This window comes from Panthera uncia, chromosome B4, assembly GCF_023721935.1.
Source record: "Panthera uncia isolate 11264 chromosome B4, Puncia_PCG_1.0, whole genome shotgun sequence".
NCBI lineage: Eukaryota > Metazoa > Chordata > Mammalia > Carnivora > Felidae > Panthera > Panthera uncia.
Genome location: NC_064809.1, coordinates 846,341 through 873,728, shown reverse-complemented (window position 1 = coordinate 873,728; position 27,388 = coordinate 846,341). Strand labels below are relative to the sequence as shown.

Here is a 27,388-nt window from a genome sequence, read left to right as displayed (position 1 = left end):
ATGTTGATTACAGACAAGCGGAGGTCAGAATACATTCTAAACAGGCTGCACTCAGAACAACTTGCTTTTCAACTCTGGAATGGAGTATCTTTGTGAAAAATATTTCTTATATTTCGCTCCTTCCATTTTAGGTTACATGAAATAGGTTGCATCGTGTCCTGTGGAGGCAGCGGCGTTGGTGTGGAGGTTTCTGGTAGCGTTTAGGCAGGTGTGTGGATTAGTTGAGCTTGCGCCCTGGAAGGATATGCCCCATGTGGTGGGCACCCTTCCCATCTCATCTCAGATTGGGGGGGGGGGGGGGGGGGGTTTCAGATGGGGGCGGGGCATGTAACTGCCTGAGGAGATGTTCCTCCACCGGAAGAGGAGTGACTCCTGGTCTGAGGAAGAGGTCACACTTTGAGGGCAGCTGGGCCCTGCCTCTAAGGGTATGACTGCCTGCCTGGGCTTTGCACCCTCCTTTGTAAAATGACCGTTCCAGTCGCGAGCAGAGTGAGAAGATGCGATCTTTAAATCTTCATATTGTTTCACTTGTGTCAAATAGTATTTAGGCTTCCTTATCACCAAGTGTTGGACTGCTTGGAGTTTGCAGAGATTTAATGTTTTAACCAGAGGGTTAATGAGATGACCTAAACTTTCTCTTTGTTTTGTATTGTATTTTAATGAAAATTTTAGCTAAAACGATCTTTTCAAATAATTGCCCTCTTCAGGGCGAGATAACATTCCATGAACCAATTTTAAGTCTTAAAGCTGGAAGGGACCTTTTTCATTGTGTGTGTGAAATTACTAAATAAGTTCTAAGTTAAAAGGAGTTAGTGGGAAAAAATTTAAATGTAACTTTTGGGGTATACTTCTTATGTAGATGCTTTTCCGATCCTGTCTGGGTAAGAAATAAGTGTGCCTTGTGTCTGATTTTCTGCCCCTTGAGCAGAATCAGATGGAAGTGTAAAAAAATGAGTCACCTTCCCCATTGCTGTCTCTCTCAGTAGAAGCGCAGGTGTGCACGTGCAAAAGGAAATTTAAAAAATTGATCTTGGGGCGCCTGGGTGGCTCAGTCGGTTGGGCGGCTGACTTCGGCTCAGGTCATGATCTCATGGTTTGTGGGTTCGAGCCCCGCGTCGGGCTCTGGGCTGACGGCTCAGAGCCTGGAGCCTGTTTCCGATTCTGTGTCTCCCTCTCTCTGACCCTCCCCCGTTCATGCTCTGTCTCTCTCTGTCTCAAAAATAAATAAAATGTTAAAAAAAAAAAAATCTTAAAGCTAGCTTTAAAAAAAAAAAATTGATCTTGAAGCTTACTGGCAGCATCTGTTTAGGACTGTTTCCCTACTGGGTGCCAGTTTAAATGTGTAATTACGCAACTACTCTATTAAAGCTTGATTCCTTTCTTTCATTTGTCCGCGTCTTTGAGTGCCACAGTTACTGTGGGAAAACTATCTTGTAGATACTGAATCTGGAAAAAACAAAGAGTAACTGCTCTCCTGGAAGCAGGGTTCTGCTGCTCTATAAATGTTCCCACCTTCGAGCCTAAGGTTCAGTCGAGTATATGATCTCTGGAGATCTATGCTGTGGTAGGTACATAGACTAATGTGCTCTGAGCTGCTCACAAATTATTCTTCCCTGAGACAGAACATATAGTTTAGATATTATGTACAGAGCGATGCTGACAGCTGTGAGGTAAACACAGTAATGCAGCCTGCAGCACAAGCCGAGTGAATGAGGAACTGTAATTCCTATCATGGTATTTCATTTTCTTACACCTCTATTTAGAGGTGTGCATACTGAGTCCCTAAAAGAAAGTTACTATTATTAACAAATGTCCTTCCAAATCCCAAAACATTGTGATGGTGCTTTAATGATTTGATTTAGCTTCTTTGACCATTTCTGTTTTTTCCACTGAGTTTATTTAGTTTCAGAGGTCTGATGGGTAAACTGTCTTTCTACATAGTATGTCTAGACATTGAAAGTAACAAATTCTGGCTTTTCTAATTGATTCTCAAAGGGATCATATAGTACTTAATTAGGGCAGTCTCTAAGGTTCTCAACAGCCCATTTTCCATATTTGGATAAAACTGTGTTTACTTATCCAGGTGAATATTCAGTCACTGTTTTTTGAAAAATAATCCAAACAGTTACGCGGGAGTTCTCAGAACACATGTCTGTGTCATAGCATCTTGTACTGTCCCTGGACTGCTTGCTCTCAGCCACAGACCAGAGGAGTTAGAAGAAAACTTAGCAAACTTGACTCCTCCCTCATTTTGTGGATGCAAATATAGAAATAGAGTGTTGACACAACACTGCAGCCAAACCATCTGTACTTGAGTGTTACTGACAATAGGAAGCTCTTGGAGGTAAATTGTAAGCCCTTGGGGGTAAAATTGTAACGTATCACTGGTGGGATATATATGAAAAATGTGGATTCCTAAAAGAGACTCAGGATGGTAGGAGAGAACCACAGGTGTGGTGAATGCTGTAAAGAACAGAAGGCTGTGGGTACATGAAGAAGGAATGAGAGAGGAAAGAGAAGGAGGCCTTCAATGAGAGAGGAGGATCCCAGGTGAGGAGAAGAGAAATGGTGCAAAGAAAGACAGGGAAGTATTGAATGGCTGGGTGAAAATGGAGAATGGAGAGTGGTTTGTAGAACTGGAGACTTCCTTATTTCAGAACAATGTTTTTAGATTGAAAAAAGCTGTCTCCTCTGTGGCCCCCATATAGGAGAATCTCCTCTCCTATGAAATGTGTACATTTCAAGGCCAACTCATAAAGCAAAAAAAAAAAAAAATCTATATGCTTGAAAATTCCCCAGTAAGATGCAACATATCATCTCTCAACACGGCCAGTTTTTTTTTGTTTTTTCTTGGCATTGAATCAGATCACTGGTTTTATTGTATAAAAAGATGAAGTTAAATTTGGCTTATATTTGGGCACCATGTTGGTTTCTTAAAAAGTGCTTATTTTAAATATTAAAATCATTATGTGTGCACTGGGCAATATGAAGGTCACCATAGAAGGGGGGGAGAAGGAATGAAGACCAATGAAGGAAGCTGCAGGTACTTTGAGGTCCTGTCACAGTGGGGGCGCCCATTGGCATGGATTGACAGGGCGAGCTGCCTGCACCGCTGAATTTCCATACGGGCACGTAGATTTGAATAGCAGAAATTATGTGTGTGTATATGGACTAGCTCACTGGACTCAACTAGCTTGGTGACCTTGACTGAGTCATGTCTGAGCGCATTTTCCCAGGCTGCTAAGTGGGCATGAGAGCTAAGAAAATTGAGGTTGATTGAGTGACTTTGTGAAGCATTTAGACTAACCGTTGCATGACACAGATCCAAATACTAATTCATTCCCTTTTTGGATTTCTGATCCACAGACAAATCATCTATGTTTACACACTACCCTTTTGTAAGCAAGAAAAAAAATGTTCATGTTGTTCTGGAGTCAGGAAGTCTCCAGGTCTCTATCTTTATTTTGATTGTTGTAGAAATTATCAAATTCTCAAACTATGATTGTGTCATTGTTATTTGCAAATCCACTGAGGTATGCCAAGCACATGTATGAAAATAAAGTTCTTAACCTCTTCCAGTTTATTCCTTGGGTTATTTCCACTTTTTGGCTATTCCGCTATTTGAATATTCACGTGCAAGTTTTGGGGGTGATAAATGCTTTCAGTTCTCTTGGGGATATACCTAGGTGTGGGAATGCTGGCTTATGTGATGTCCTTGTGTTCAACATCCAAATGTTTGCCAAAGTGGCTGTGCCATTTTACATTCCCGCCAGCATTGTATTAAGATTCCAGTTCTCCACATCCTTGCCAACACTTGTTACTTGTCTTTTTGATTATAGCCATTCCAATGAGTTTGAAGTGGTATTTTGTATTTTGATTTGCATTTCCTCATGACTAATGATGTCGAGCATCTTTTCATGTACTTATCAGCCATTTGTATGTCTTTGGGAAAATGTCAATTCATACTCTGCCCATTTTTTACTTATTTGTCTCTTATAATTGAGTTTTAGGAACACATTCTTCTCTTTCTTTTTCTGTGTATATACACATATCCCTTATGAGATATAATTTGCAAATATTTTCAACTATTCTGTGGGCTGTCTTTTCAATTTGGTAGTGGTGTGCTTTGAAGCACAAAAGTTTTTAATTTTGATGAAGACCAATTTATTTTTAATTCTTTTGCTTGTGCTTTGGTGTCCTATGTAAGCAGGCATTGCCTGATCCAGGCTTAAGATGATTTACTCCTGTGGTTTCTTCTGAGTTTTATAATTCTAGCTCTTACATTTAGTTTAGTTGAGTGTAGTTTTGTTTTTTATTTTAGAGAGTATGTGAGCAGGGAAGGGGCAAAGAGAGAGAGACTCTTTTTTTTCTTTTTTTAAGTTTATTTTTTGAGACAAAAAAAGGGCAGAGGAGGGGCAGAGAAAGTGGGGAGGACAGAGGATCCAAAGCAGGCTCTGTGCTGAAAGCAGAAAGCCCAATGTGGGTCTCAAACTCATGAACCACGAGATCATGACCTGAGCCGAAGTTGGACACTTAACTGCTTGAGCCACCTGGGCACCCCATAGAGCGAGAGTGCGGCTCTTAAGCAGGCTGCATATTCAGCACGGGGCCCGACAGAGGACTCGATCCCATGACTCTGCGATCATGACCTCAGCCAAAATCAAGAGTGAGATACTCATCCAACTAAGCCCCCCGGGTGCCCCTAGGTTTTGTTTTTGTTTTAATTTATTTTTAAGGAATATCTGTGCATAATGTGGGGCTCAAGCTCATAACCCTGAGATCAACAGTCGCATGCTCCTCCAACTGAGCCAGCCAGGTGCCCCATATTTAGGTGTTTGATTCATTTGGAATTAGTTTTTATAGAGAGAGTGAGATAAGGGCCCCACTCCATTCTTTTGCATGTGAATATCCAGTTGTCCCAGCACCATGTGTTGAAAAGGATTTTCTTTCCCCCATTGAATGGTCTTGGCACCCTTGTGAAAATTCACTGGCCATAAATGTGAGAGTTTATTTCTGGACACTTTAAGTTCTGTTGTTCTGTATGGCTCTCTTTATGTCAATACCACACTGTCTTAACTGCTGTAGTTTTGTGGTAAGTTTTGAAATCAGGAAGTGTGAGTCTTCCAGCTTGTTCTTTTCAAGATGATTTGGCTACTCTGGGTCCCTTGTATTTCCATAGGAATTTTAGGATCATCTCATCAATTTTTGCAAAAAAGGCAGGTGGGATTTTGATAGGGATTGCATGGATTCTGTAGACGTGCAGTGTTGCCATCCTAGGAATACCATGGCTTCCGGTCCGTGAACACAGGCTGTCTCCTGTCCATGGAAACCAGGCATCTGTACATAGCGCTCCTTTTGCCTTATATCAGTGGTTCTCAAACATTTTGGTCTTGGGACCTTTTTACAGTTTTAAATATTATTGAAGATCTTGAAGAACTTTTGTTTATGGGGCTTATCTGTATATTTGCATTAAAAATTATGACTCAGATTTAAAAAAATGTTTTTCTTTAACAATAATAGCAAAGCCATTACATGTAAAATAAATATCATTGCTTATGAAAAGGTAGCAATCTTTTCCAAAACAAAAAAATAATTTAATGAGGAGAATGGCATTGTTTTGTATTTTTATAAATCTCTTCAGTGTCTAATTTAATAGAATCTCAGGTTGCTTCTTCTGTGTTTCTGCATTTGATCTGTTAGTGATCTGTTATTTTGGTTGAAGGATGAGAAGGAAATCTGACCTCACACGGATGAATAGCTGGAACGGTGAGGAGTGTGTTAACAGTCCCTTCCCATAACCTTGACTCTTCTCCTTTGTAACCACACCAGAACTCCACGGCAGTTTGCGAGCAGACAAAGGCAAACAGCATCTTGGAGTTGTTGTGACAATTGGTATGATCTGAAGGCCCCTGGGAAGGTCTCTGGGACCCCTGACAGGCACAGGCCACCCTCTGAGACCCCCTGTCTTAGAGAACAAGACTGAGTTGTGAATTTTCACAAAAAAATGGTGTGACAGCTGATTGGCATTTTTATTAATCTGTATTGACAACCCACTGGGAAGGGTCCTGGTTGCTTTTCCTGCCGATCAGTACTTCTGTTGTTGGAAAGGTACCGCATGGGGGGCTCTGAACTGTTCGATGCTTGCTTGGTAAACACAGCACCAGCAAGCCGGATGAGTTTCATTAAGCATGTGTGATTATAAAACAGTAAGGTATTTGGAAAATTGAGACTACAGAAATGAAACAACGTAAGACACTATCCTGGTGTTTTAACTCTTGGTCATACATTGTTAGTCATCTAGTGTATTACTTTTAAATATTCACAAAGTCAGCTGTGTGAATTTTTAAAACATACTTGTAATTACACTGTCCACAGTCTCATATCCTGCTTATTTAACCTAAGGTAATCTCTGAATCTTTTAAATAGTTGAAATATATTGTTAGTTTCTGCTTTTCTGTATTTTTCTTTATTTTTTTATTTTTATTTTTTTTGCTAAAGCTAAACATTGTTCATGTGATAGTTTACATATTTTTGTATTAGTGCAGATTTTAAACAACAGTAAGTGTGTGAAGTTTCAGATGGATATTGGTAACTATGTCCTAATTAGATTTTTCTTTTTACTTTTCATTACAGAATACTTTAACCACGGAAGTAGAGAGGGCAGGCGGTATAGCAGTCCTTAGTGCACCCGTCATCCAGTTCTAGCTGTTAGCCACTTGCTGCATTCTTGCATTTTTGTTTTGTGTTGTCTCTTAAATTTACCAAAACAGTTTTTAGCATATTTTAAAGCAAATTCCGGATATATAATTGTACCCATAGTCTTTTAGTTTGTATATCTCACAGATAAGACTTTTCCACCGCCACACCACCTGGATTGCACTCAACAGAATTAATAATCATTCTATAATATCCTTTATTACCTAGGCAACATTCAATTTTTCCTGTCAAAAATGTCATTCTAGAGTTAATTTATTTCAGTCTCGTTACAGTTCTCACATAAGGTTATTTTGGTTAAAGCTTTTGTATTTTGTAGCAATAAAAATCTCTTCCATTTTTTCATGTCGTAGATTTCGTGCAGAAATGAGGTCATCTGTCTTCTAGAATGCCCCACATTTTAGATTTAGCTAATGGCTTTGTGTTGGTGTTATTTAACGTGTATCACCCCAGAATTTCCTTTAAATTGGGAGTCAGATCTAGAGGTTTGATTAACTAAAGGTTCTTTTTTTGGCAAGAATACTTCATAAACGGTGCTCTTTGCTCACACCAAGAAGAGTGTAACGGCTGGTTGTTACACTTTCAGTCATGAGATTGAAAAGTGGCTTCAGTGTCCGTCCGATCTAGCCATTATAAAGTTTTCTGTCAGCTCTCTGCCCGATTTCAGCAGACGTCGATGGTAATTGCCTTCGTTATTTCATTAGATGTTGCATTATTGTGATTTTCTACTTCAGTCGTTCCCCGCTTATTAGTGGTGCTTCCTGCGTAGAGAGCAGCTCGCCCTGCTCAGCTCTTCGGTTATGCCGCTGCCATCCTCCAAGGAAGGCGGGCTGACGGTTGTTTGCCTTTAGGAATCTTCAGGAGAATGAGTTGGAATCCTGACAGTCTCCGCAGGTGACCAGCGTGGTGGCATTTTGAACTGTCGTGGGTCCTAACGTGTTTGTTACCTGTTCATTCTTTTTGCTCCGCACGTTGTCCGTGTGTGGCCATGAGAGCCCTTCACACTTGGAAAGTGAAGAGGAAAGATGAGGAGAGGCTGAGGAGTTGTCACAGTGTGGAGGAGACGAGAAGTCACACCTAAATGCGATGTGGGGTCCTGGATGGGACCCCGGAGCCCTTAACAAATGTTTAATTATGAAACAGACATTTCTGGTATATGGGAAAAGGATTCTTTAGAAATAGATCTGAGAGGACCGTACCGTCCCAAGTGTTTAATAAGATTGATAAAATTTCCAGGTGTAGCCTTGACAGATGAAATTTAAAATGTCCGGCTAGCATAGAGACCACGAGATAGGAGGAAGGGCCCTTTGGTGTCGTCTTTCTGCTTTTCCACGGCGACAGGTGAAATCCAACCAAGGAAATCACTCCTTTTGTTTGGCTCTGGAAGGCCGTTGTGAAGGCTGCCTCTGGACACTGTCACCACTTCAGACCGCTAGGTCTGGGGCCGGCACAGGCTTTGCTTTGGTGGCACCTTCCCCCACCCTGTCCCCAGCTTTCTAGTCCAGCCCCGAGACCTGCATTCTGGCCATTTCTGGAGGCAGTCGTTGAGGCCTCAGGACGGCTGTGGTCTCACAATGGGTGCCTGGGAGGCTTGTTCTCTGCTGGAGCTGTCATCAGTGCTGCCCTGCCAAACCGTCTTCTGGATTGAAACATTCGACCAAGTCTGGTTGTAATGCTGTGTGCCTTCTGTGCTGCCCACACAGGAACCCCTGTTTCCGGGTGCAGGGCCTGAGGAAAGCCGTGTGTGCCGGCTGGGTTGGTAACGAAGAGGTGGACTGGTGTGGCGTCAGGATCACTGGTTCGTGGCTGGGGCGCCTGGGACAGACCGGGGCTGCCGTGCTGTCGTCCCAGGACACTGCCACGACTTCCTTTCTTTCCTTTTGTGGTGGAGCGTTGCCCGCATGCATGGGCACACTGGACCGGGAGGCACATATTTCTGACTGGAAAAAAAATGGAGGTAGTAGATGTAATAAAGGATTCTTTGTAATTGAATTCCACCCCCCCCCCATTTATCTATCTTACCTTGTTTTTAACCAAACATTTTTTCTTTAAGAATCTTAGAAATCCAGCAGTTAATATGGTAAAGCATCTACAGTACTTTCTGTGACTTGTCAGTCTGGTTACCGTCCTGTGTCTTTATTTTTTGGATTTGATGTTTCGTGAGAGTCGATGTAGTTTCTATTACAGTTTCACAAGTATTACAAACTATTACACTTCAACCTTTGTCATTCATCCTGTATTTTGGAAAATACTGACCTTTCTGAAATGGATTTGTCCCAAGCATTTCTTCTCTTTGGGTAGTTGATACTGCCAAACCTGCCTAATAGCACGGAAGTGATTTTGTGCTTCTGATGATAGAGTTGACCAGTGCATGAGATCGCCTTTGATCATCAGATTGTTTCATTATAACAAGCGTTTTGAGAAGTTCATAAGCTGGTTATTGAGAGAAGGGAGCGCCATCGCCATCATGGAAACCAAAAACCTGCATGGTCACCTCGTGAGACCGATAGCTAGCTTTTAAGTCTCTGTATCTGACATGTGGATGCTGTGTTTTCAGAAGTGCCTGAGAGATACGGGGATTAAATCCAGTCCTTGGGGTGCTGTGAGGCGGTGGAGGTCAGGCCTGGCTGTCTGGGAACCCTGGTTCTCAGACTGATCTGATGAAATCATGGGTATTGTGGTCCCGCCTCATGGACCAGAGTTACTGTGTACGCCGTTCGGGAACATCAAAGGAGATACGTTGTTTGAAGTTCAGGGTCTAGCTGTTGAGCTGAGCCGGAAAGGCTGCTAGCTTCACAACTCTGGTCCTGCTGTCTGGAGGTGCTTTTCCGTTGGTGTGGGATTCCTTTTCAACTGCTTATTGTTCAGTTCTTGATAACTGTTGTCCTGGAAGAAAATGAGATTGATGGTGCTAGTCAGAAATGATACGTACATATAAATTTGGGATTCATCAGATCACAAATGGGAGTTCTGTTAGTTTTGTAATTTTCCGTTTTTAAAAAAATGGTTTTGTGGGCGTCAGTGGGTTTGTATGTGTTAGCACATGATTTCTAGTCTTGGTATATTCTTGGCTTAGTACAAAGGTGTGAATCGCCGGCAGATTTCTTTGAATTGCTTAGACTCCAGAGGGATAAGCACATGAAAACCTGAGGGTTTGCAGACTTCCTAGTCACTTAATTGTAAGAACCCCTGGTGTTCCGTACTTCCAGTTACTAATGTGCTGTCTTTGTCGTTCCACAGCATCCTTCGCTGGCCACTCAGCTTCTCCCAGTGCGGCCACCAAGTAAACAGCTCATGACTTCTGATCAGGACACTAAGGTCGTGGCTGAACCGCAGGGCCAGCGAGTCCAGGAAGGGAAAGACAGCGCTCATCTGGTGAGTGCGGGTCGAGGCCAGAATTGGCCTGATGTCTTCCTCTCCTCTTCTGATAACAGATGCTCCGTTGGATTTCAGAAGTAAATCAAAGTAGTAACTCTGGCATATCTTATAAGCTAAATATAGGAGTTATATTCTGAATCAGTTTATGGGTAGCTTAGTAGAGGAAGCTGTAAGTACTTAGGTGATAGAGAAAACAAATAGCTTTAGACACTTAGAGCTTTTGGATTTTAAATTCCTAAGAAAAATGCAGTGATTTATAAATACTTTAATAACATTGTACCTATTGTACTGGTATGTATGTAAAGAATTAATTTAAAGAATGTATTTAAAGAATTAATTATAAATTTTTTATTTTGATTGCTTTTGTTTATTTTAAGATTTTATCATGTCAAGCAAAAAACAGATTTTTCTTAATTTTCCCCACTGAAGTTATAAGGAATTTTAATTACGGTGGTCAGGCAGAATTTTAAGATATTTTAAGTTTCAAGGCTCCTACCTCTTTCTGAATATCTCACTGAATTTCTTTGTCATGTAAAAATGTGTTTTCCTCAGTGGGTTTTGTTTTTGCTAAATCACTGTGGTTTGAAAATGCTGCTTTATATCGTAATGATGGTGTGTTTGCTGTTTTCAATTTTACAGATGAATGGTCCCATATCTCAAACCACTTCTCAGACCAGCTCCATCCCAGCTTTGAGTCAGGTAATTCAGTTCTGAGATCAGTCACTGTGGAGGCCCACAGATACTGCCTCACAACAAATATTTATTGTAACAGAATTAGAAAACGTTGATGTTTCCCAAGAAAGGGGGATGAAGTGGGGGAGAGACCCACATGGGTTGGAAGTGTTCAGTACCGTACGTCCTCATCTGGCTTGTGTGTGTGTGCTGTGTGTATAGTTCTAGACGCAGTGTGCCCTGTGTTCATTGAGTGTCAGAGACTCATCACATTGTTTTTAGTGTTCACTGATAATCTGCTGAATGTATATGATTAGCTCTACATTTTGAAACCTGTGTTTTTTAAAGTACACAAGTTACAGTAAGCTTTTACTAAGAAAAATTGGTTTCACATTTTAGTTGTGGTTAATGAAAGAATAAGGAAATGGAGATCCATTGGTTTTTAAGTCTTGCTTTAATCTCCTGTGCCTGTGTCAGGTGTGTTTGGAGCCATGCTACACTTAGCTTGGCAGTCGTCCAAGTGATCTTATAAACCAGGCACAATTTAAAAAAGAAAAGGAAAACTTTTAAAGTAATGTTATAAACTTTATAGTAAACTTCATTTATTTCCCCAAACTGTAAGCAGTTCATGTAGAAATTGAAGGAGACTGGATTGCTGATTTACTTTTAATAAGGTAGAATTTTTAAAAATGAAAGATACCCTCCAAAATATTATTTCATTGTTGTCATGAAATATAGAGTTTTTTCGTATATTGTATTGATGTTTTAAATGAATTCTATGATGTTTTAAGTAATTAAAATTCTAAATTTAAGACCTTTAGTTGTCTAAGGGAAATGATACAGAAATCATTAAAAAAAATTTTTTTTTTAGAACTAATCTCCCTCCTTCCCATGGTTGATTTACAGTCCAACATAATATTCAGATAGATATCTTTTTAAAACGTATTGCAGGACTAAAAATTAGATTTTGGCTTCTATGAGGTTTTTTTGCCTGTTTTTTCACTTGGTTGGTAAGTATTGAGACAAGACCTATCTAGAAAAGAATGGAAACTCTTGAGCCAGAACTCAGCATTTCATTTCTGTGCAGAAATAATTTGCAACTAGTACTGCTTCACTTATGTTCTTTGTCATTTTTAAGAGTTAACGCCTTATAAAGACATGTGGCAAGTTCTTGGTCCAGCCCTGATTAGTATTCAGGACCCCTGGTGTCCCTTGGGCAGATCCCATCTCTGATCTGAGGTTTTGTAAAGTGGATATGTTGTTTACCAGTGTTAACAGGGTGTTGCACACTTAGGTTTTCATAGTGTTGCAGGATTTTTTACCACAATACCTGGGATTCGTTGTCTCGCCACTTTGAAGAATGAAGAGGTGGACTCAAAATGAGCAGCAGGCCCAAGTTTATTAGAGTAGAACATCAGAAAGGAAGAATAGTAGGAAAGCTCTCTTTACGGAGAGGGGGCTTTTCCAAGTGCCCGTGACTCTAGGCAAGGGTCCTCGTTTTAGAAGGTTCTGGTCTCCCTTCCCTTCCCCCTTGTTCCTTCTCAGGTCCCATCCTTATTGGCTTGGCAGCTCTGGGTGCTGGGTTGTCCCTTCCGATGGTCTCGATGCAGTTGAGTGAGGAGTCAGGCGGGTCATGCTTCCCCTATATAACATAAGTTTTATGACCCACTTTTTTGAGTTCGGCATTTTGATTGTCAAATTCCTGAGGGGACCCTGAGGTGGTGGTGGTGGTGTCTGTTACACTCTGAAGAGGGACCTTTCGCCTGACAGGGTTGGCCCTAGTCAGACACTCCCAGCATTGTTCCAAGAAAGGTGTGTCCCCATCCAGGGACCTCAGGTCCTCATCTTTCCCTCTCTGCCTACTTATCCTATCTTTTTCGTGTCCTTAACAGAATCCTTAAATACTGGAGCTGGAAGGTGCCATAAGGGACATCTGGGCTTACAGCATGTGTGTCCTTTTTAATAAAGCTTTATTTATAACAAGCTTGAGCGTCTTTACAGAAAATAAGAGTGCACACATTTTTATGTAGCTGTAATCAGCATACATCAATTTCACCCATTTTCCCACAGGGCATGATTTCATCTGTGTGTCTCCTTGTACCCGGTGTCGTATATTTTCTTTACATTACGGTGCCATTCTTCCTTTAGCCATTTGGTTTCTGCGGCATTTGTACGGTTACTTCTTTCCCGTTACTCTAGATGGCGTTGCTCTGAAAGCTTTCTGGCTGCCATTCTTCATGGTGCACCTGAGTGTGTGCATGTGGTGGCGGGTTTAGTGGCTGCAGATGTTGATGCTCGGTAGTCTGCAGTCATTTCGATTGCTGAGTGAGCATGTGTCACAGTCTCTGGAAGGTTCAGTCTTTCCCCCGAGTTGGTGTGAGTAGGAGAATTGCCGTAGTGATGGCCAAATAAATGTCTGAACAATTCAGGAGCAGCTTTGCGTTTAGCCGGTGGTAATACTAATCGTATTTATTATACAGCTCCTTCCTCCTCCTCCCCCCCCAAAATAAAACCTTACTGAGAAGTAACTATTTACTACAGCCCTAGCTAATCAGCGAGCATCAGAAATTGATCTTTGACAAAAGGAAGCTGAGACCCAAAGAGGCTTAAGTCATTTCCTCAAGATTTCTCAACTGCAGAGTGGCAGAACCATGATTTGAACCCAGGCAACTGGCTTCAGAGTCCAAATCCAAAGATACTTCCTCTTTGGCATCTGTTATCTCATTGAAAAAGAGAAACAAATGGAAAATAATACCCCAGACAAAATCCGTCTCTTTGCCATGTGGCACAATTTGCATTGTTTCTGAGTGGATGAAATTACTTGGAATAAAAATGGAGGATTTTAGGCGGGGAATAGTGTGACTTACCTTTTAGGAAGATTATTTTGGCCTCATTACATTTTTATATATTATGGGTTGCAGTGAGTCGAGCATGGAAGCAAAGAAAGCAAATAAACTACTAAGGAATGAAAGTTTGTAAGTGATGGTGGTGGGTCAGACTAGGAACGAGTGGATTTCAAATTTATTTTGGAAGTGGGTTCAACCATACCAAGTTATGGATTGGATGTAGAGGTTGGGGTGAGGAAAAGATAAACCAGGGGTCATTGAGCAACTTGATGGATGGCATTTTCATTTTTTTTGAGATGGAAAAAACTGGAGAAGTAAAGGTTTGTGGAGAGCAAATCCTCTTGTTAGAAATTAAAGCAAGCAGTGAAGTGGGCAGGTGGGGCCAGGTGGACCTCAGTAGAGAGGTTAGCGCTTGAGATGTAATTTGAAGTAGACAAATAGATGTTTTATTTTATAAATTGTATAGAAAGGACGGTTAAAACTACCGTAAATATGGGGAGGCTCAGGTGGCTCAGTTGGTTGAGTGTCCAACTCTTGATTTCAGCTCAGGTCATGATCTCATGGTTCATGAGATCGAGCCCCAAGTTGGACTGTGCACTGAGCATGGAGTCTGCTTCATGGGGATTCTCTCTCCCCCTCTCATGATCCTCCCCTACTCTCAAAAATAAATGAATAAAGTTAAAAAGTAATGTAAATATGGATTAAGGGTATACAGTTGAAAAGTAACCAAATTATTGTTTGTAATAGAGTCAAATCCAGTCCTCCCCCCCCCCCCCCCATAATTTTTGCCTATCCTGATGGTTTTTATGTCCTGCAAGGGCATTCTTGGCTATAACTTTTCTCTTCATTGATTCATCCTTTTCTAATCATCTGTATTACTTATGTATTTGATTATATTTTAAGAAGTTATTCTTCATGTTATTAAAAATTTTTTTTAATGTGTTTGCTCTTGGGAGTTTTAAGACACATAAGGACATGAACTGTGTAACGTACTTCATTGATACTTTGCAAGGCATACTTTACTTAAATTGAAAAGTTTCATTAGCATCAACATGGCATAATTGACAGTTTAGTCATTTATTCTACAAACTTACCTTTATATGTATCATCTATATATCTTTCTGCTTACCATAGGGATTACATATAACATCAAAAGTTACAACTGTCTAGTTTAAATTGATTTCTCCTTAACCTCAATAGCACACAGAAACTACTTCTGTCAAGTTCTCTCCCTCCCTTATGTTACTGGTACCACACATTTCATCTTTGTCACTATGCCCAACAATATCGATTGATGGTTTTAATCCTGAAGAAAATAAAAAGTGAAGCTGTAAGGCAAAATGGCAGTGATCGTGGCTCTTGTGCCTGTTCTTGTTTCTCCTTCACCAGAGAGCTCTGCGTCTTCTAGAATCTCCAGTTCCTGTGTCCTGTGTTTTCACTGCAGCCCGAAGGACTCCTTTGGCTTTTCCTCCAGGGCAGACCTGCTGTGAACAAACTACTTCAACTTTTGTTTATCTGGGAATGTCTTAATTTCTTCTTCGGTTTTGAGGAGTTTTGCTGGATAAGGACTTCTCAATGGACAGTGTTTTCTGTCCGCACTTGATCACCCACTGCCTTTCTTCCTGCAAGGTTTCTCGTGCTAAATTGGCTAACATTCTTATTGAGGACCTCTTGTACTTGACAAGGAGTTTCTTCTTGCTGCTTTAAAGATTCTTTGTGTTTTGACAGTGTGATTGTAATGTGTCTTGGTACGGGTCTCTTTGGGTTTATTCTGCTTTATGTTTGTTGAGATTTGGGATTTGTAAATTCCTGTACTTCATCAAATTTGGGAAGTTTTGGCCACTGTTCCTTCAAATGCTCTCTTGCCCTTCCTCTCTTGCCCCCACCATGGGGCCCCCACAGTACGTGTGTTGGACCTCTGGTTGGTGTCTCATAAATCCTTCAGGCTCCACTCATTTCCTCTTTTTTCTTTTGCTCCTTTAGATAATTCCGTTTGTCCCCTGTTCAGATTTGTTGATTCTTTTGCCAAGTCTGCTGTTGAACCCCTCTAGTGAATTTTTCAGTTCAGTGATTGTACCGTTCAGCTCCAGAATATTTGTTTGCTTTTTTTTTTTTTTTTAAATAAATCTCTCTCTGTTGATACTCCTGTTTTGTTCCTATATTGTCTTATTGGTTAACTTTAGTTCCTTGTCCGTGTTTTTCCTCAGCTCTTTGGGCATATTTAAGATGATTATGTTTTTATTTGCTTGCTTTAAATATTTAGAGAGTGGGAGAGCATGCTTGTGTGTGTGAGTGGGTGAGGGGCAGAGAGAGATGAAAGAGAGAATCTTCAGCAGGCTTCATGAGCAGTGTGGAGCCCAACATGGGGCTTGATCTCAGGACCCTGGTATCATGGCCTGAGCCGAAATCAAGAATCAGATGCTCAACTGACTGAGCCACCCGGGCGCCCTTAAGATGATTGTTGTTTTTTTTGAAAAAAATGTTTTAATGTTTGTTATTTTTGAGAAAGAGAGAGAGGGAGGCAAAGAATACAAAGCAGGCTCCAGGCTCTGAGCTGTCAGCCACAGCGCCCGACATGGGGCTTAAACTCACTGACTGTGAGATCATGACCTGAGCTGAAGTCCAACACTTAACCAACTGAGCCACCCAGGCACCCCAAGATGATTGTTTTAAAGTCTTTGTGGAATAAATCCCTTGTCTGAGCTTTCTCAGGGACAGTGAATTCTGTTCCTTTGAATGAGCCATGTTTTCCTGTTTCTTTGCATGCCTTGTGATTTTTTGTTGTTCTTGCTGAGAATTGGGTGTTTGATTTTATTTATTTTTAAATGTTTATTTTTGAGAGACAGAGACAGCACAAGCAGGTGAGACACACACACACACACACACACACACACAGAGAGAGAGAGAGAGAGAGAGAGAGAGAGAGAGAGAGAGAGAGAGACATAGATTCCAAAGCAGATTCTAGGCTCTGAGCTGTCAGCACAGAGCCTGATGTGGGGCCCAGACCAACGAACTGCGAGATCATGACCTGAGCTGAAGCCAAACGCCTAACTGACTGAGCCACCCAGGCACTCCTGATTTTATTTATGATGTGTATGACGTCTCACTGTTTTGAGACTTTTCCAAACTAATTTGGAGAGACTATATGTGTTCGCTGAAGTCTCTGTTCCTTTAACTTGTGTTCAGCTAATATTTTGACAGATTTCCTTTAATACCATGAACTGAAACAGACCAGACACCTTCTTCCCCCTCCAAAACAAGAGAGAGAATACAGTTACCCTTCCCAGTCTTCATACTGCCTCTGTTCTGAGACAGTTCGTCACTGAGTAGTTCAGCTTGGTTGGAGACTAGGGATCAACCTGAGGTGAAAGCCTAAGGTCTTCTCAGGACTTTTTTTGAGCGTATGTCTTGACTGGACATGGCTTTCAGAATTTCCCATGTACATGGCTGCTTTTGATTGCCCTGATTTCCCAAAGAGTTGCACCCTAGTCTTTTTGAGCTTCACGTGGTTTCTGGTTGTGTCTCCACCGGTAACCCCTTGCCCCAGGGGGGTGTGATTTTGAAGCTGCCTTACAGCTTTTATGAGCATTGCCTGCCACTTCCCATTTGTGTTCTGAGTTATGTGAGGCAGGGAAAACTCCAGCTAGGATTGAACACATGTACACACTAATTTGCAGATAAGGTTTTACTCTGTTCCCTCTGCAGAGTTCCGGCGGGGTGGGGTCTGGAGCCCCCTAGACCAAGACCACTCCATGCCACAGAAATGCCTACCATGTGGAGGAGAGCATTCTCTCTCTCTCTCTCTCTCTCTCTCTCTCTCTCTCTCTCTCTCTTTTTCTCCTCCCTCCCTCCCTCCCTCCCTCCCTCCCTCCCTCCCTTCCTTCCTTCCTTCCTTCCTCCTTCCTTCCTTGTTCAGTGCAGGGCTTGAACTCATGACCCTGAGATCCGGAGTAGGACGTTTAACCGACTGAGCACCCAGACGCCCCATGGAGAGTTTTTTCTTGCTGTGTGTTTGCTTAGTTGCCATAAACCTGTGATTTTTTTCAGAGCTCCCTATAGAGTTGGTTTAGAAGCTTCTGGTTGTTTTCTTGATATTTCTGTAGGGGAGTTTAGAAGCTTTGAGCTTCTTAGTTCACCATTTTGCTTGACTTTTTGTAACCTTTTAAATGAGAATTTTTTCTAGGTTGTTGTTAAATTGTTTTTCTAATAATATATAGAACTACCGATAAACTCTTAATGCATGTAATTTTTACCAAATATAAAACTTAATTGCCCAAACCAGTAAAATGCAAATTTATGATGTTCATTTAGTGTGGCAAGTGATGTTTTGCTGGAACTAAAGCTGCTTCACCGGGTACTTGTGGTCTGCTTACCCAGGGTTCCTTTGAATTTACCACAGCACAGCCTGAGCTGCTGAATGCCGTGCGAACGACTTTCCCATAGCTTTTGCCAGTTTGTGTCTGGGGCATACCTGGAGTTACTTGGCTCTCACCAGGCATGAATGAATTTGTAACATTTTAAATCCAACTCTCTTTCTGGTAGAGTAGGTCAATTTAAGTATTGTCACACAGTGCCAGTGTGCTACTAACGTTATGTGCACACGTGAGCATATCTTTAAAATTTTGTATTTGTAATATTAAAAAATAAGAAGAATGTATTAGGGGGCGCCTGGCAGGCTCAGTTGGTAGAACATGCGACACTTAATCTCAGGGTTGTGAGTTCGAGCTCCACGTTGAAGGTAGAGATTACTTTAAAAAAAAATAATAAAATTTTGTGGTTGCATCAGCCACCACAGACCCTGGTTTGAGGTGGCTGATGTTACAGGCACCAAGACTTGTGTTAGAATGCTTTCCTAGAGGCATAAAGAGCGGCCAGCGTGTGGGGATGGGAAGCGGTCATCTTGCGTAGTTGGGAGGGCTGGCCTTAGGAAGGATGGTGAGATTGGGAAACAGGAGTGGGGGCCGTGATGGATGGTTCGAGGAAAGACGGGCCATGCTGGGGCTGGTTGGGTGAGTTCTCTGGAAGAGAGAGAGAAGGTAAGGAGGGTGGCATCGCAGAGAAAGAGGAGACTGTAGATGTGGGCTGGGGCCAGAATTTGTTAGGGTTCCATTCCGAGTATTTTACTTACTGTCTTCACGGCAGCTCTTTAAAATAGGTATTGCTTTTGGTCCCGTTTTACAAGTGGGAAAACAGGCCGAGATCAGATTACTTGCCAAAGCTTACACGTGTAGTGACACAAACCGCTTCACACCTGGGCAGATACCTCAATCAGGAGGGGCTTTGGGAACTTTTGAGGGACTTCCTGGTCCTGGTCCTGGCCTGGTGGGTGTTGGTTTTCTTTTTTTCCTCTTTTTCTCTTGCTCTTTCCTTTCTCCCTCTCTCTTTTTTAAATGTTTAGTCTTGAGAGAGAGCGAGCGTGTGTGAAGGGGACAGACAGAGGATCTGAAGCAGGCTCTGCGCTAGCAGCAGAGAGCCTGATGCGAGGCTCAAATTCGTGAATTGGGAGATCAAGACCTGAACCGGAGTCAGATGCTTAATTGAGCCACCCAGGTGCCTCGCTCTTTCCTTTCTCTTAAGGAGAATGTTTAGAGCTCTGTGCAAGTAAGAATAATTAAGTGAACCATGTGTGCCCATTGTGAACTTGAACAGTTTCCCCCCTCTCATTTTGCTACCTCTTCCTTCCCTCCACACACACATGCACACGTGCACACACACACATGCTTTATAAAAATTGTAGGTATGTGTTTCTTTACTTGCTGGGGTGTTTTAAAGCAAATCCGAGACAATGTGTCTTTCACCAAAAACACTGCACCGTGCATCCCTAAGGACACCGCTCCAGCTCCAACCTTGTGCCTCTCGTGTGCGAATCTCCTCCACGCCCACAGACCTCAGGCTCAGAGGCAGAGAATGAGGTGCAACTCTACTGCCTGTACACCCTAAAGAGCACTCTTTGGGGAGCATGCATGCCAGCCTCTGTGGCTGCCACATCCCCTGATACAGAATTCAGAGAATGTGGAAACACTGGAAAAGGCAGGAGTCTGAAGTGCCTTGTTCTGGCTCGTATAACAATTATAGCATTTTTTTAATTGAGTTTATGAGAATGGGAAAAATAATGTGAAAATTATTTGTTGCTTTTCTGAGTCTGAATCTTTGGAATCCACGTGTTGTTTGGCTTTTAGTGCGTGGAGGAGGCTGGCTGCTGGGCAGGGCCTGTGGCACTTAGGATTTTGGATTTGAGTGGCAGGGGCATGTGACTGTCGCGCAAGGGGCTATTTTGGGATCTGGGTGTTGGCCTCCGGCGGAAACCAGAGCAGGTTCCCCGAGACGCGCCTGTGGAGGCTGCGAGAAGGCCGGGCGTGTTATGCGAGCGTGCGAGCTTTCGGACATGGGTTGTTGCTTCAGCAGGGAACTCGGTGGCGACAATGACGGGGAAAAAGCCGGCCTGTTGCAGAAATCTGTGGAGGAGGCAGAGCCGGAGAGCCAGAGGAGCACAGCTCTGTCCTCATTATTTGATGCCCTTGAAGGGGAGAAGCCCCACGGGCCCGGTCTGCGGGGTCTGCGGGGGCGCTCGGTGGGCTCTGCTTCCTCCCCGGGGTCCCCACCCCGCACTCGGTGCGGACGCTCACGCGGGAGTGACAAGAATTCAGAAACTGTTGCTGTCGAGCAGGGCCGGGACGGTGTCTCGGGTGCCCACCGTGCGGGCGCTGTCAGCGACCCGGGCTTCTCTGAAGGTGTTTGCTCCAAAGGGGACGAGTGTCCTTTTGGTGCCCTGCTGCCCTCCGACCGGAGCCGTCTGGGCCCTTCCCCGGCCGCCCAGCCCGACCCGGTGCCAGAAGGGAGAGGAGTGGTGGCCGTTGAAATCGGCAGTGGTGCCGCCCGTCCACGCTGGGCAGGTAGGGAGATGAAGGGCGAAGACCGTGTGCGTGTCAGTCACAAGGCACACAGGGATTGGAGAGGGAGCGAGTTTTACAGCATTTGTGTCGTAGATCCCGCCTGCCTGGACGCTGCCGCCGAGCCAGGAGCCCCCGCATGTGGAGCAGCTGTGGTAGAAGACGGTTGGTCAGCTGTCCCCGCAGAGGGGACTCGCAGGGGGTCCCGGCCTCCAGAGAAAGCCGTGCGGGGCCCAGGGCGGTTAGACGCACCGCGGGGAGAGCTGGCCCCATGGGGCCTGCCAGGTCCGGGGGGAATGAAGGAAGCCTTTAAGGGAAGTACTCGCCCTGGTCGTGAACTTCTGACCGTGTCTTTAAGGGCACATGCTTGCCCCGGGTTCCCTAACGATTACACCGAGAGCAGCGCCTCACGTCAAGTGGGCGTGCTCACTGAGTTTAGTAGTGACACACACACTGGCTCGCTAGGACGCGTGCACGCCATCCCCGAAGAGAGCGAGGAGTGGAGTCAGGAACTAGTGAGTCCGACGCGAGGTTCACATGCCGATTTGCTTGCAGGAAGTGGGGGATCTGGGGCTGTAGCAGCCCGTGGAGGTCGGGGTGTAAACTCTGAAAAGGAAGGAGAAAATAATTCTGTCAGACTGCTAAAAGGCAACGATTACTTCAGCTCCGATGCTGGCAGACCAGACAGTCTCTTCTCCACACGTCTAGGTAGGGTTGACCTAAGTTCACACACGTGTTTTCCTCCCCTGAGCTTCGGAAATGAGTGTCTTCCCGTTCATGCCAGTTTCCAGGAAGTAGCCCCTGAGAGACCTGGTGATCCTGGACCAGAACACTCCCCGGGTCCAGCGATGGTCGAGAGGCAGCGATGGGCTGGCTGCAGCCTGAAACGTGGGAGCATGCAGCTTGCAGATAAAGAATTGTCTTTGCAGATTGAGAGTTGTTCATCTTCTCGGGATAAGGATAAAATGAGCATTTTTGCAGATGAGGGTCGTGGACAGAGGGCTTTTGAACGGAGATCTTCACATCCGGTAGACCCGCGTGTGGATCCCGGGCCTGGCAAGGCCGAAGCACGTATCTGTGATTTAACTGGTGCACCGCCCGACACAAACACGGAGCGAGTATTCCAAAGAATGGGCGCCCCGGCCCTCAGAAGCTCGCGGGAAGTGCCCCCGGATGGGAAGGCTCTTGATGGCTCCAGATGTCTTAAGAGTAACTCTGTCTCCTCCGCGTTTGTTTTCGCCTGCACTGAAGAGGAAAGTGAAACTGGCCGGAATTTTAAAACAGAAGATGAAATGTGTGTGAAGAGTGCAGAGAGTGACCAGCAAAGATTAGCAGGTGCCAGCAGAGAGTCCCTGAAAGCCAGTCTCAGAGAGACCAGTGAGAACAGCGGAGGAAAGGCAAAGTCAGACTGGAAAGCCACCTTTAACTGGGACACCAGTACAGCAGCATGCAGGGCAACACCCAATCAGGACACACGGGCTCATAGTAGGTCCGACAGAACAGAGCGCCCTGGTGCCAGAACCAGCCACGGAGAAGCAAGTGATGAAGCCTGCAGAGTGAAGGACCACGGACATGAAGTTCTTGATCTTGTGCCACCTCTACACCAGAGTTCAAGTTCAGGTGAGCAGAGGTCACAAGTAGAAGAGAAGGACTCTGCTAACAGCGGTGAAAATGCGGGACCAGGACCGGAGCAGGGTTTCTCAGAGTCGGCGGAGGAAGGTTCTGACACCTCGGGTAGCAGCACGTCGGGGACAAGCAGGCCAGCGCTAGCAGGTAAGGGAGGGGAGACGGGCAGCCTCGACAGGCGCGGGACAAGCATGCACGCACCCTGTCTGCAGCTAAGAGGTGCCGAGCCCACGTTTGATGGCCCTGGATTTAGCAGCGGAGTGGCTTTTGTGGGAAGCCCTCAGGTGACTTTTGGAGAAATGGAGTTAGGTGAGACTCTTGAGGGATATTCCTGTGTGACCGGTGTTGATCCTGCCCATGTGGACAGATCCACAGACCCTCCTCGCCAGGCGCTACAGGTCATTCCCGCCATCCCAGGTGGCGGTGCAGAAATGGTGGCACCACACTGTGGGGACCACGTTCTGTCACTCACAGAAGACGCCGTGACGATACCTGGAAGTCTCGCAAGAGGAGGGTTGCAGGGCTTCCCAGAGGGATGGTACTCCCAGTTTTCGAGCGGACTCACCTGTTACCCAGTGGGAGGGTTTGCAAGTCAGACGTTTTCCGGAGGACTGGCTGACGGCTGCACCAGCTATCCAGAGGGCTGTCCGTGGGCTCGTGCAGTTGGGAAAGACGCTTTAGAAGAGGAACAGATGCCTGATGAGTGTCTGCACAGGAAGCCGCCAGACTTAGAGGTCGCTTTGTTCTGGATGGAGAAGCCCCCATATCAGCTACCAGTGGCAGAAGACGCTGCAATTTGGGGATGGCAGAATAGAGGCGGACATTTAGTAAGTATGTTTTAGCAGTTTTTATTATGGTGTTGGGAAATGCTAGCGTTTTGTTTTGATTGCTTTTAACTGTCACTGAGTTTGTTGTTTTTTTTTAAGCAATGAGCAGTCATTTGAATGTTCATATGAGGATATGAGTTACTGTAGCATCAGCTTAACCATTTTCAAACTGGAGAGCGTGACTCAGTTTACTGTTCAGTGTATTTAAGCCAGAGTTTGTGCATCAGCTCTTGTCAGCACTGAACCCAGCGCTGCTGGCCATCAGTCGCAGCTTGGTACAGCACCCCTTCTGTGTGTGGATGTTTTGTGTGTGCACCTGGGCCTGTGCGGCCTCTGTCCTTCCTCACACCGCCTGACTGGTGCAGGGTAGACATCTGCCCGTTGAATTTTAACGTCATTTCTGAAAGGCCGCACTTGGACAGTATAGAAGACTCAAAACCTATGCTTTCTCTTACTTTTGTATGGTACCTGCACGAGGCAGGTCAAATTTGCTGCTTTACCTGGCTCTGAAATCTGTCTCCTGTCAGTTGGAAGCACCTGCGAGGGCTTTCCGACCACAGTGCCCAGGCAGGCCCTGCTCAATTGGAAGAAGCTTCATAGAAGCTGCTGTAACGGGCAGCTAATTTGAGTGTCTTTTCAGACAGTCTGTACTAAGTGCAAACATTGAACAAACATGAAGTTACTCTTGCCCTTAAAGCAGTCTTTTTGGACATGCATAATTGAGAGGCGTATTTCTAACAGCAAATCTCATTTATATTTATCAATATATATATTATTTATAAAATACTTATAATTTATAATATTTGTAGAATTATTTATAAAATAAATAAGTATGTATTACGTATATTTATTTATAGATTCAGCTTATTTAAACTGAGACAAAAAACAGTTCACCCATTTTCCCAACCCCCATCCCCACCTCTGGCAGCCACCAATTTGTTCTGTGAGCTCGGTCTCTTTGTTTGTTCTTAGATTCCACATATGAGTGAGGTCATATGGTATTTATCTTTGTCTGACTTATATCACTTAGCATAATGCTCTCTGTGTGCATCCATGTTGTCACAGATGGCAGGGTGTTAGAGTCCCTTTACGCTGTGTATGTACACAACACACACACACACACACACACACACACACACACAACCTCTTCATCTGTTCATCTATCAGGAGACACTTGGGTTGCTTCCATATCTTGGCCACTGTAAATAATACTGCAGTGAACATGGGTGCCTGTATTTTCTTCAAATTAGTATTTCTGTTTTCCTCAGGGTAAATCTCCAGAAGTGGGATTGCTAGATCATTTGGTGTTTCTATTTTCAGTTGTTTGAGGAACCTCCAGACTGTTCTCCAGGGCGGCTGCACGGTTTACATTCCCTCCGACAGTGCATGAGGTTCCCCTTTCTCCACATCCTCGCCAACATTTGTTACTTGTCTTCTTGATACTAGTTTATTATTAGTGATTTTTGTTGCATTAGGCAAGAAAAATGATTGATGATAGTAAGGAGATAGATGTGGTTCAAATGTTAATGCCAATGATGTGAAAATAAGAATAAATTTAATAATTTATTAAAAATAATAATAGGCTAAAAATAAGCCTAAAAAAAAATAATAAATTCCACAACTTAGGGAATTAACCATTAACCCTCTCTCTTTCCTTTCCATTCCCACATTTGGGAGTTTTGCCAGAAAGAGTTACATGCAAGTAATTGCTCACTTCTTGAATTGTGGAGGCAAAACACTAGAAAATTCGGCCTTTGAGTGATACACACACGATTGTTTACGAAAGCGGGCATGCTTGCCGGTCAGCTGCTGGGGTCCACGTGCCGGGGTCCAGTGTGGTGCCCACGCGGACCCTGGGGCCGCCTGCCCTTCCTGTGAGGTCCGTGTGTCTTGCTCCAAAGCGGCTCTTCAGCTGTGACGTGTGTCTGGGTGGGCTCCTAGTTCGAGTACATTTAACGTGGGCTTTCTCTTCGGACCGTCTTGTCTCTGTGCCCAGGTGCACGTCTTTCTCATCCGGGTCCAGTTTGCAGGTGGAAGAACCAGAGGGGCAGACACTTCAGAAGCCAGTGGGCTGCTCCGAGTGATGGTTCGGCGGCCGATCGAAGAGCGGGCGGTGCTAATTTGAGATGAAGGGTTGGCCGCTTTCCTCCCTGACCGTGTCACCTACTTTATACTTTATCCCCAATCCTTTTCCCTTCTCTGATCCTAGTTACCCTCACTCCCTACTCGGGAGGCCATCCGTGGGGCCGTGCTTTCTCCTGTCCAGAACACACAGGTGTGTGAATCAGTAGGTTTGCTTTATGGAGCCTAGCGTTGGGGGGTTGAGTTTCTTTAGAGCGTCAGGATTTGTGGATGCTGTACTCGGAAAGAGTGGTGTTGGTCATTTATGTGAAGTCGCCTCAGGACGCAGCTGTTAAGGTCAGCTCACGTTTGGTTTTAATAACCACTGCTTGGCCCTGAATTTTCAGTGGAGAAGCAAGACAGGTAGCCAAGCAGGTGAAGCGTGAGTTGTCGACAGGCACTGAGAGTCCCACGTGACCGCGGGAGAAGCCCCACGCCTCACATACAACGGGGGCAAGCTGTTCTTCATGTGAATTACAAGACGGTAATAAACTCTTGACAGTGTTCCGTTTTTGCCGGGGTTAGGACGGTCTTCTGCTTACTCTCTTTGTGAGCAGGTTGCTTCACCTCTGTCTGCCTTGGTCTCCTACTTGTGAGACCGTCAGGGTTGTCGCGATGAAGCCCAGGAAGGTGCATAGAGTGCACCTGGCATCTAGCAGACTCAGAGGTAGTCTTCCTGTCATCTGCTCCTGATCACACGTCTCCATTCTTTCGTCCCTTGTCACTCAAGAGGATCGCTTGAATACTGGTTAACTGCTTAAAGTTGTGCTAAGTTCCTAACACTTGATTTGGATTTGAGCTTCTACTGCTTAAGGAGTAGTAAATGACATAAGGATAGGTTTCCCTTCAGTTGTGGCCTAAGACTTTGCACAATTCCTTGGATAGTGGAACATGCAAATTGTGTGTTGTTGCGTATGACACATTCGTTCCTCAGCGTATTTCTCAGGCATGTCTGTCCTGAGGTCAGGGCTGCCAGATATGAGCGATACAGTGGCCAACCAAAGGGACATACAGGAGTTTATGTGGGCTCGTGGGCCAGACAGACGTGTTGTAGCAAGAGGAGCACCGCAGTGGCTGCGAGTGTGTTGCCTCCAGGCGCCGCGCTCCTAGGACCACGTGGGTCTGTGTTGGGAACGCTCGGTGCAGTTAGCTGCTCGGGTGCCACCGGCGGGGGAGACCCGGGTTAGGGGTAGGACCTTAGAGAGCATGCAGTGTGTACACGAGCTCAGGGGGCCAGTTTGGTGGCTTGAATACAGTAATGTGGGAAAGCTGGATGTGTGTGCTTGCACGGTGGAGAGTCTGCTCGGCACCCAGGCTTTACAGCGGCATTGGACTAGGAGAGAGACGGGCAGGGGTTAAAACAAAAGAAAAAACAGACCGAAGACATGTAAATGCCGAGGGACGGTAGTGAGGTCTGTGACGTATGAACTTTATCCATCTACATTCTGTTCGTCTCTGTAAATCTGTGAATTGCGTTGGGTTGTCTAGAACAGAGATGACAGTTGGATCCCCAGTCATTTATTGAATCTTCATGAAGTTGGGGACCTCGTCTTTCATTTGTAGTTTCTCGAGAGCCTGCACTTAGTAGGAAATGAGGAACCTGATGGTGAATGAGGCCCAGCTCAGTGCCTCAACTTTTGTTACTTTGCACGTGTAATTCTCTCATGTAGAGGCGTTTCAGCTCTAAATTAATGAGTAAAATTGTGTTTGTTTAGAATTGGGATACAAATGTGTATGTTGCGTTTTCCCCTAGGTACCGACAGCCAAGGTTTCAGAGCTAAACCCTAATGCTAAAGTGTGGGGGACCCCCGTGCTGCGTTTGGAAGCGGGCAGTGCGGCGGATGGCGGTGTGAGTGCAAGCTGGGAGGAGCCGGCTGGGCCTTGCACAGCCTGCGGCCAGGAGGGTGAGTCCGGAGCCTGCTGGTGCTGAGGAGGGCCTTTGCCCTCAAGGCTTGGTCTTTGTTCCCATTTAACCCGCCTTTAAGAAATTACCAATTAAGATTTGTGTCCTGGTTTGTTACTGTATTTAAGAGCCAAGAGATCTGTCACAATCAAGTTAAAAAAACTCAAGTAACTGCAACTGTTAAGCCTTTGTTTTGCTTGTTTTGTTTTAAGAGAAATTTATTCTTCTAATCCTGCCCTTCGGGGTAATATTCCTGATTCCAGGATTGGATGCCAATGGTGATGGTGACAAAGGTCATGAGAGTGTGGCGCTGTTGGATTTGCAGGAGCCGGACCGACCAGCTGTGAGCACGTCGGCTCTGGACCGCTCAGAGTATGAATCTCCGCCGGAAAACAACGAGACTGGTAAAGC

General features: G+C 44.5%; 1 protein-coding gene across 3 annotated transcripts in view; it reads left to right on the top strand.

The window, feature by feature from the left end:
- Positions 1–309: 309 nt before the first annotated feature.
- Positions 310–27,388, top strand: part of LARP4B (La ribonucleoprotein 4B) — a 77,146-nt gene continuing 50,067 nt past the window's right edge. For 2 of the 3 annotated variants that reach the window (XM_049626744.1, XM_049626746.1), the window contains exons 1-5: positions 10,063–10,089; positions 10,732–10,791; positions 21,285–22,953; positions 26,828–26,978; positions 27,241–27,381. In XM_049626744.1, coding sequence (XP_049482701.1) covers positions 21,349–22,953; positions 26,828–26,978; positions 27,241–27,381 — 1,897 coding nt within the window. In that variant the 5' untranslated portion in view covers positions 10,063–10,089; positions 10,732–10,791; positions 21,285–21,348. Of the gene's footprint in view, positions 10,090–10,731; positions 10,792–21,284; positions 22,954–26,827; positions 26,979–27,240; positions 27,382–27,388 lie in introns of all 3 variants that reach the window. The other variant, XM_049626745.1, reaches the window with a different exon arrangement.